Source organism: Penicillium cosmopolitanum, assembly GCF_028827165.1.
Source record: "Penicillium cosmopolitanum strain IBT 29677 chromosome Unknown utg000011l:1.0-3548175.0:1.0-3550911.0, whole genome shotgun sequence".
In the NCBI taxonomy this organism is placed as follows: Eukaryota; Fungi; Ascomycota; class Eurotiomycetes; order Eurotiales; family Aspergillaceae; genus Penicillium; species Penicillium cosmopolitanum.
This window is the reverse complement of record NW_026622681.1, coordinates 1,559,569-1,569,967: the sequence shown is the minus strand read 5'-3', so window position 1 is coordinate 1,569,967 and position 10,399 is coordinate 1,559,569. Positions and strand designations below refer to the sequence as shown.

At 49.6% G+C, this 10,399-nt stretch overlaps 2 protein-coding genes across 2 annotated transcripts; one reads left to right on the top strand and one right to left on the bottom strand.

Annotated features, from left to right (window-relative positions):
- Nucleotides 1-208: 208 nt before the first annotated feature.
- Nucleotides 209-2,708, bottom strand: N7509_012077 (putative nuclear localization protein; the record flags this gene model as incomplete). Its single annotated transcript, XM_056636714.1, has 3 exons — nucleotides 209-2,100; nucleotides 2,264-2,461; nucleotides 2,609-2,708. The coding sequence occupies 3 exons, from the start codon at nucleotides 2,706-2,708 to the stop codon at nucleotides 209-211; spliced, it is 2,190 nt and encodes a 729-aa protein (XP_056482744.1).
- Nucleotides 2,709-9,854: 7,146 nt separating this feature from the next.
- On the top strand, nucleotides 9,855-10,340 carry N7509_012076 (uncharacterized protein; the record flags this gene model as incomplete). Its single annotated transcript, XM_056636713.1, has 1 exon — nucleotides 9,855-10,340. The coding sequence occupies one exon, from the start codon at nucleotides 9,855-9,857 to the stop codon at nucleotides 10,338-10,340; it is 486 nt and encodes a 161-aa protein (XP_056482743.1).
- Between the last annotated feature and the right edge of the window lie 59 nt (nucleotides 10,341-10,399).

The following is a 10,399-nucleotide window of genomic DNA, read 5'->3' as shown; positions in this document are numbered from 1 at the left end:
AAGCAGATACGATATGCAAGGGGGCGTCAGAAAGAGATGAACATACACAACATCGAAATGTGGCCAAAAGGAACAAAGGGAAAGGAATGGGGGAGAGCAAGGGCCAGAAGCCAAACAAAAGGGACGTCTCTGTGATGTTGAGATGAAAACGGAGAAGAATATCGAATCCCTTGGAAAATGCCCATTCTAGATAACGCCAAGCTGGAATCTAGTATCCTGACCATCCTCCAAGCGGGCTGCCTGATTGACCTGGCTGGGGTTGACCGGGCTGCATGGCTCCACCAGGCCCAGTACCAGGCGGCCACCCAGGCATACCAGCAGCTCCCATGTTGACCGCCATACCGGAGTGTTGTTGAGGTTGGCCCATATAGGCTTGACCGCCAGGGCCGGCTTGACTCGAGGGGTACATCCCTCGCGGCATCGCGGGGTATCCAGCAGGGGCTCCGCCAGGGTACATTTGTCCCATGGCTTGTTGTTGCGCTTGCGGATGTTGCATCTGAAATTGTTGCTGCATTTGCGGCACAGATGGGCGGTGCTGGTTGCGGGGAGATTGGTGAGGCTGTTGGGCATGGTGAATTGGTGACGGTGCTTGCTGGGGAGCAGCTGCCATTTGCTGGGCATATTGAGGCATGCCGACACCCTGGGCGCCTGAAGGTACGGGTGAGGGTTGAGGTTGCGGAGGAGGTTGACCCCACATCTGCTGCTGCTGCTGCTGCTGCTGCTGTTGCGAAGGATATCCGTAAGGGGCTTGTGCCACACCAGCGGGCATAGATGGGTTGGATCGTTGATGCATAAGGTCGGGTCGCATGCCTGCCGGGATACCTCGAACGGGAGACTGTGCAATAGCTTGTTGGTGCTGATGTTGGGCGTAAGCTTGCTGAGCCATCATGGGCTGTTGGTGATGTGGCATCACAGGCTGCGCCTGAGAAGGGTTTGCCATTCCTGCGGGAGGAACCTGAGCAGTTTGAAGAGGTTGCGATACGGAAAGACCGGAATCGAGAGCGGTGCTTGACTGTGGCTGATCCGTTTCAGGTGCTTCCCGTGGTTTGCTGTAGAATTCTTCGAGTCCTTTCAAGCGGAGGTTTCGTTGAGCTCCCAGGGCCCGGTTGAAGTCGGCGGCAGTCTGAGCCTGGTGAATGATTTCTGCGCCGGTACTGGTTTGCGTGCGATCTTGATAGGGTTGACCCGTTAATTCTTGGCGCGCCTGTTGATGTGACATGTAGTCCCGTAGACGATGGTCGTCTGTCGTCGCCATATGGATCAAGGGAAGTTGTCCCAGGGCAGAAGCATCAGTCACATCTAACGAGAGACCTGGAGGCAGGGCCTCGACGACACTGCTGAAGATAACATCGTTATGTGGGAGTGCCGGTAGCGTATTGTGACGTTCAGTTTCGGTAGCTGCTCCATCCCTAGTCTTAGCAGCACCGGGACGCTTCTCGCCCGCCATATCTTCTTCAGTGAAACCTTGTTTCCTGGCCTTGCTCTCCCAGTAGTCGTCTCGAACCCGTCGACCGTTGGCAACCACTCGACTACCAAACTGGCGGAACATGGATCTAGCAGACACGATCGCAATTTGGCGGGATCGATAAGAATACGGAAGGATATCCTGCTGTATCAGGTCGTCTTTCTCGATCTGAGATGCGATAATCTTGTGCAAAGATCGATTTTTGTTGAACAGTAGGTACGAATCACGGTAGTTCAAGACCCTCGCGCACTCTGTCGCCAGCATGAAGAGCTTTTCGCCTCGGTTGGGTACACGGAATGTCCGACACTTGTATTCACGATTTCCCTGCGGATATCCCATAGCATCCACCTTTGTCTCTCCTGCTTCATCGAACTCCTTGGGGATATATTCATCGCCTTCATCGTTCAACTGGTCGGAAGTGTGGTCTCGGACTGTCGGAAGTGCCTTTACTAGCGTCTTTGTCGGTGTTACCTTATCCGGAGGCGAAGCGAGCTGTGGTGACCCGGCAGACTGATGGGGAAGCGGCCGGGACTGCATCTGCGGCGTTTGTATCGGGGTGCCTGTGGTCGGATGATCGCTGGAGCTTGCTCGTGGCGTCTTTGGGGGACGACCGCGCTTGCGGCGGCTGTGGTCCTCTGTTTATAGAAGAAGAAAAAATACGAGTTAGTCCAGCCCACCGAAAGGATCTAAAGCCAAATGCGACCGAACAAAAGAACATGACAAGCGACGGAAGTTGCGGACACGATGGCTATTCGAAAGGTAACATGACGGCACATTCTCTGCCCATGAGGCACGTACCATCATCCTGATCTCCTTCTGTATGTCCATTCCCACTGTGATCAGGGGTGTGACTACGCTTGACACCACGGGGACTTGGTTCAGCAGGGATGGTGCCGGTTGACCAGAGACTAGCGGGGGTATCAGTTTGAAGGCGGGCGACAGGAAAATGGTGATAGAATGCAAAAATATGGTCAAGGGAGGTTGCGCGCACGCGATCTCAGGGCAAATCGCAAGAAAGCGATCGTGTGCGCGTGTGGGGGTCGGGGGTTTGCGCAAAAGATAAGTCGCGATAGAAGCAATATCGGACACGAAGGCGCGAAAAGGGACGAGGGACAGAGCGTAAATGGAAACAACTAAACATACCAGAATTGCTCAAATTTGCCGGATCGATGGTTCCCGAGCCATCAACGGCCTCTCCTCCCATTCCGCTCATCGTGTTGAGAGAGTGAGGCGTGCCATACATAGTCAAAGGGCACGGGAGTCGGACGGCAGCGCAGGCCGCGAGAAAGCGCGTCGAATATGTCGCGATGGAGGGGGAGGAGAAACGCGCAAGAAAGCGGGTAGGGCTAAGCTTGCATGCAGCGAGAGCTCCGGCCTCTTGAGGTCGATCGGCGGGAAAGGTTGGAGGTCAAACTGGAGCTTTTGGTTGTCGTTGATGGCTTTGGGTTTGAGAGGGGCGAGGCGGTGAGAATTGGTGCCTTAAAAGCCTGAGCTTTCTGCCTGATTCACGTGTGGCACGTGAGAGCACGTGAGTAATATATACTTCACTCTTGATACTTTGATAGAGGTCGATACTCTTGAGCCTCAGGCGGTCGATATGCTGGAACCTGTCGATATTCTGGATATGCCGCTACCAAGGCTATCTTGTATCCACAGGGTCTGCACCGGGTCCTGTGGAAAGATGGAATACCGCGAGGAGGGGAAAGTGGATAGCGTCGCGTGATTGGTCACGAGGTTGGGGAAGTATGATTAATGAAAGGCGTAGGTATGAATAATGAATAATAAATAATGAAGAAAATAATAAGTATCAAATCCCTCTAGCTCATCATCCGCCCAAAAGACGGGCACGAGCAATAAGACGGGATATGCCGAGCCCAGTGCATAGGAATGATCGGATATTGGTGCCTTGAAGGATTCGACCTGGGAGCAATTTCCTTTTGTTCTAAGAAACGTGCCAGGTTGCGGGTATGGCGCGCGGCGTTGGGGCTGGAGGGGTAAAAAAGACAAATGAGATCGTCGTGAAACAGGGCTTTTCACCTCTTAACTGGGTTCTTTGTCTTCGACTTTTTGGGGCTTATTCCTTTTTGCCTTATTGATTTTCCTCTTTTTTATTTTTATTTTTTTCCCCTTTCCTCTTTTTGGCTTCAGCCAATTTTCCCTCAATTTTCCCGACGTAACACCACGATCGAAGATGGGGTTGGCAGATTTAGGACCCTGCGTGGACAGGAGAAAGAAGGGGCGAGTAACCGTAGTACAAAAGGGTTTGGAAATCGACCATTCCGCGATGGACGCAGGGGAAAAATAAAGCCAATGGGAATAGCAATGAATAGAGGGAATTCGCAAAAAGGAGACAGAAATAATAAATAAAGGCTAAATAATACTATGGGTCCGAGTCAGTGTGCCCTTGGAAAATATTGCAAGTTCTAGGCTATAAAGCAACCTGGACCCTGTCCTCCTTTTACTCAACTCTCAAGTTGTGCCTTTTTTGACTCTTTTCGCGCTTCCATCACACAGTGAGAGACACTGCTAGCTGTGATAGGTCTCCAAGGGCTCTGATCGCACTCGACCGACCTAGACTGTGTAACTTGAGGTGTCTTAAAATCTATTACCTAGGCAGACGTAAAGCAATGAAGGGTTAGAAAAGCACAAGAGGAAGAAAATACGTGATCGACTGTGATCTACTTAGAATGCCGCGGGGGAAACCTTGGTCCGGACGATATAACCACTCTGATCTCGGCCAAGGTCATGCATAATTCGCGACGAGGGCGGGGCATGGGCCCTTCGTTTCTGCAAAAACTGAAACCCAACATGATAGCCAATCCGCATTAACGACGCGCAGCCGGATTTAATCGGGTCGACAACACTAGCGGTCATGAATACTAACACACATACTAACTAGTACTAGCAACCATAGTCCGAAGAGAACCTGCAAACAAAGAAGATAACCATTCCTTGTTTTTGCGCCGACTTCGCTCACTCGCTCACTCTTCTACCCCCCGGGCAATATCCCCGGGAAAAAAGGGACAGGATGAATGAGATCTCTGGAAATAACCGGGAGAGGAGCTCAGGCCGCATCTTGTCATCCGGATGAGTCGAACTAACGACTATTTCGAACTAGTGGGTGATGAGAATACTCCAGAGTATTAATGCTCATGCGGCCATCATGTCCCGAAGACTGTAGGCAGCGTGGGTAATATCTCTCAAACTTTCCTTTGAAATAATAAAAAAAGGCAAAAGCCTTTTTTTTGCTGTGCATTTTAAGATAGTCTGTATACCGTTGCGACGGTTTTTGCTTGAGAAACGATGCTCCCGCTTCACCAGGTTTTCCCTTGGAGGGGTTGGAACGGTCACGTTCGCAAGCTGCAAGCCCCACGATCGAGGATGAGCAGATGACCTGAGAAAACGGTCACTTGAGAAGATCAACGGTCCATGCGCGCGATTCCAAATACTATAGGCGCGAGATCGTCCCCCAAGCCCTCATATACGATGGTGAACAGTCCCCGATGGCTGTGAGACGGAAATGCACAGCATCGCCCAATGACGATCATCAACCCGATGGAATTATTGAATGCGCGAGTTCAAAGCGGGAATATTTTCTTCACGTATTGGGCTCGCCGGGTCTCACAACAGTCGGTCTGCATCGCTGCTGTTTACTTGCTCGGCTCCGGTACTCTGCTCCTGTTGCACAGCACGAAGGCAACTTTGGGCCACCCAAGAAACTCAAGGTGACTCTGGTGTTCTCCTTTGGGGAAAAGATAGGGTCCCTTGTGTGTGCATATTCTAAATGAGACGCAGGATCAACCTTTGGAAGCTAGGGGCTTTGTGATCCACGGCTTCGGATGTAACCCGGGACATCATCTTCCCGACCAGGTAGGACATATCTCTGAAACATCTGATATAATGAACGGGTAAATGCGACGGCATGTAATACCTTCTAGGCAGACCTATGTCTATTCCTGGCCAGCGCGAGAACATCGATTCATATGCACATAGTCATATAACATCACCATCCGCCAATTTCCATGCGAGCTGTGTAGTAATATGAAAATCGCAAATGCCTTTTCTTTTTCTGGCAACTTAGGCACAAAACAGTACAATAACCAATCCCGCTATCCAACTCTGGGCTCCTTCAACATGTTTTAGGCGGCCCGTTGCGCCATCAATCTACGGAATGGAAATGGCCACATTCGTCAGCACGATGTGATCATCAACCCATGGAGATGACAGGTTGATAGCCCCGAGTCCAGTAGTCCAACTTAGGACAATCCCGACTCAAACTTGACCAGCAGAGTTTATTGTGCCTGTCTCTTGAATGCAACGGCACAAAAGCAGACACCAATCAACGTACACCGCAGCTGAACTGGGCGACGATGAACTTACTTATCACAAAGCTTAACGGGGAAACCCCCTCTTTTGAGATACCAAAGAAACGAGACCAAGCCATAATCAAAGATCTTCGACGCGAGGGGCCTCGAAAGAGTGATCACTATCCAAATCGATCGAATCACCATTCGCGTCAAAGCCAAGAAGGCAGATCAAAGCCCCATATGGACTGGAAAGGAAAGGAACCGCATGTATGTTAGTTTGTGGCATGTGGACAAATCCTTATCACGCGCGAAGAGCGCCTTCGTGTTGCCGGCTTAGCTCTATATTGAGTCAAAGTATAGACTTTAGCCAGGGTTTGAAGAACGAAACGGCTCTAGCTCGGAGCGTTGCATGTCGTAACCAACGCCACGCGCTGCACGGTTTGCATCGATGGGAAAGGCTAGAGCAGAATCCATGACAGCTCCAGGGTCTTCCGGAATAGCCTCAAGTGCCAGATTCAAACTCTGTCACTCGGCCCAAGCACGATCAATCTATTTCAACGTTCCAGATGCTCTTTTTGGAAGCTCCGCCCAGATATGAATGGCCAATAACAAATTTATGAGGACCTGCACACCATCAAGACTCATTGAACATCAAATATGTGAGATGAAAGTATCACAGTAGTACTTTCCATTTCCATTCCTGGATGTAACGATGGGAGCCTTTCAGTCCGGATCGTAACGAGGCCTCGACCCCGAGACAACGGATTGAGTTCTTACATCCGATAGTGGGCTCGGAGGATTTGGTTTGAAGAACGGTAAACGCTCACCAGATAGGTGGAACGAGCCAGGGGTATGTTCTTTTCGACCTGGTGACTGACAATCTTTCCAGGTTCGACGCCGCGCGGCCAGGGTAGTCAGAAGAGAATAATGTCTTCGTTACCCCTCCTGGGATATTGTCATAGTGCTCGTTGGTCGTGTTCGTGCATTAGTGGGCACCAGGAATGTTTCAAGCTGCAGCTGGAGCCGGGAAGCGACGTGCGTTTTGGTCGCGCACGGGGCAGTTTGAGCTCATGACCAATAGATCGAGATGGAAACCAGTGGGTTTGAGAAGTCATCCGGTGATGTGCAGTAGTGTCCGTTGGGAACTGGAATGTGAGGAATCTTGGAGTGGAGTTGACATTGAAGGGAGTTGTGGTTGATGGAGGGGTTAAGCCGGTGGGAGCATGTTAGTGTGCAGAGTCTAAACCATAAAATTGCGACTGCACCTTTGCCCTCGTACTTTGTGAAAATAGTTAAACCTCGCATCTTAAGAATGCAGAACATTCACTTTTGCATGTCGCTTGGGGTTATCAGATTGTCTGATGGGCATTGCGGGGTATGTTTAGTATGTGCTGGTGCCGACCATACCGAGGCTTGCCATGGTAAGATACACCGTAGCTGACGACCAGTTTAAGTTGTTAGCAATACAAATTTCCGCGATAATGCACAGAATACTGATCTGACTTGCAATTTGTAGATGCTAGTGAGAATGTACCGCGATTCTGTTCCAAGATTCCAAAGTGATTCTCTACGATTATTCGCCATCCACGCCTGTACGCATCGAGACTCGGCACCAAGCCACATGTCTGTGCCCCGACCGGTCTGAGACATCACAATATACCTGCATATTCAGCCATGCCTGACGTGGATGAAAGCTGTTCGTTTAGCTGGACGGTCATAGCCATAAACACCAGAGCCAGTATGGAGTAAGCGCTCCGGGACAAAGGCAAAAGGAATTACATTGTCGCATAGCGTCCTCCGAGCCGGATCATCACTGGGATTGAGCTCGTGCGGCTTTTGGTTAGTAATAGTAGTATAGACTAACTAGATGGCCCTCGAATTTATGTAGATAACCAGTAACCATAGAGAGATACCAATAAATATGATTATGAAAGTAGATATATTCAGAAGTATACTACCGAGGTCGCAACGCACGATCATTTAGCCATTAACTAGCTCGCTCCGTGCGTTTGGTACTAGTAATCCTTAAGATTCTCTATTCGTTTCTAGAATTCTATACTAGCTTACAGCTAGCTGAGTCAATGATGTAGTATTAAGCCCTAAGAAAGCTCTAGCCAAGAAAAAAAAGACCCTTGCAGTGTACTTTTACTGTGTCAGGCATATTGATGGTTAACAGGAGGATACCAAGAATAGAAGTATAGAAGTATAGAAGTATAGATGGAGATCATATCATAACAAACCAAACACGAATAAAAGGCTACCAGAGTTGGAGATTTACCTTTCCGGGTCACGGTGCTAGCATCCTGTCTTCTTCGAATTCTTTCGAGTTCATCGTCTGGAATTTAATCTCGCTAGGGTGACACGCTGTGTTGTCGACTTTTCACTCACGCTTTGTTATTGTTTCATTATTCCGTTATAGGTTTATTTCGACGCTTTCGGTATGTACCAAGGAACTTATGTATGCTTCGCATTTTCGAGGTGCTTGCTCCGGGTGAAGATATCATTTTCTTGGTAAACACAGGTCTCACGAAGCACTAGTGAGCAAATAGCCCCTTTTTGTTTATTCGTTGCGGTAATACCTCGAAAACATCAGCCCGGCTCGCACCGCAATTCGAAATTGGCATCATACTTGAGATGCATTTTGCTTCTGTCCTTTGTTCGTAGTACTTTCATTTCCGTACTCGTACAATGTCGATATTTCCAATCGGACTCTGGATGAAATATCCGAGCACGCCATTTAGGCGTGTCGCCGATTACATGCACTTTGATCCACGCGGTCCACTTTAAAAAAGGGTAGCGTTCCAAGGTTTCACGATGCTTGGCTGAAAAAGTCTTAAGCGGGTCTCCTTTTGTTCGAGGGAAGGAATCCGCCGCCATTCCACCGTCGGTGGCTGCTTTCAGACCGACTCAAGTGGGGGATCGTCAATTGTTGACTGCAAAGATCGAAGCAGGTGTGACGAGGCGTGGCGACAGCTGGTGGCATTCAGTAGGAAAGAGCCAATGGAGATGGAATAATCGGGTGTAAAATGTGTACAACGAGTAGTCGGGCCGTTCACGGCCATTCCAGAAGCCGACAGAGCCCCGGAAAGCGCGGAGAAAGGGGAATGCTGAATGTTCTTAAGAATCATGTGGTGGAACTGAAGCTCGGCATTCCTGCCTCTTGGGTTGCTGAGTCACTGCAGAGTTTCAAGAGCTTTGAGTGGGGATCTATGGTTAGAAAACATTGAGAAAGGGCATAAATTAGATGTAAAAGTAATATTTTGGTCTATATAGATGAGTTGGTAACCGTCAAATTCAACGTTCTGGATGCGAGTTGTCAAAGGGTGAGGGGGTTCGGATTTCCTGACACGGTAATCCGTGGAGATCGTGAGTTTCCCCGTGCGACCGTTCTGTTTTTAGGCGGTCGGAGAACAGATAAGCTACAGCGCAGGGTCTCCACCGAAAATTTTTCGAAGCATCAACTGATCACGGTTGGCTCCACTCGGTCTTTGCCTCCTGAGGGCCGATTAGCCGGCCACACTTGCACCACCATCAAAACCATCCCAAATATTCACCATTTTTTGCTAGGAAAAGAAGTTGATCTGGAAAAACTTGGAGGGGATTATTTAGACTATAAAAATATACTTTGACAATACCATAGTCATGATTCAAGGAATAGATCTTGTTTATCCAGCGGTGTCGAGAAACCGCCGAAGCCGGGCGCCACTTGGCCAGTGCTGAGGAACCCTTTTGCTGCGTTGTCTGCATTGGCTGAGTCTAGAACCGAACTTGGACGAAAGACTCGGACCTGGTGACACGGCAACTCGAGGCTAAGTGGGCTTGCAAGGTTGTGTGGGCTTGGGCGCTTGCATTCCATTCCCCACGCTGCAGATCCGCCCGTATAAGTCTGGGTGCTCTTCATTTTTTTTACATCCCTCGATTTTCTTTTACTCCCTTTCGCAACTCTCCACCTCTTCACCTTCGTGACCATACCTCAATATCCATATATACCGAAAACCTCGACAATTTCACCGTCGATTGACTCCGGATCCAATTATACCAAACATTGCATCTATCCACAACTATAATATCAATCGGTCCAGATGACCATTGCCCGCGCCGAACCAAAGTCGCCGTCTCCTGCTCGCGCAGTTCCTCTTCAACCTTTCAGAAACGCGAATAAACGCTGGCCCCCAATGGCCAACCGAAACGCTCTCCCATATAAACTCACGGTCATTTCCAAAGAGAAATTGGCCCGGGAAGCCACCGCTCCCGATCCCAACCTGCGTCGCTGTGTTGCACACTTCCGCTTGCATTGTGGCTCCGTCGAATGGACAGAGAACGATATGAAGTCCCGTATCAGCTCTTTCGAGTTTGAGGAAACCGACGACGAGGATGAATTAGACACCACCGACGACCAAGAAGATCTCATGATGAAGAATACCGTCATCCGTGTCGTCGAACCCCCTGCTGAGATTACGCCACCAACAAAAACCAACACGGACAGTGGCATGCTGATTCAGAGCCAGGACTGCATGGATTCTAATAAGAACTTCTGCTGTGTCACGGTCTCTCCCTGTGCTGGCTGAGCTGGACTCTTCCATGATTTTCTCGGACTACCTTGCCACACTACCATCACTCCTCTTCG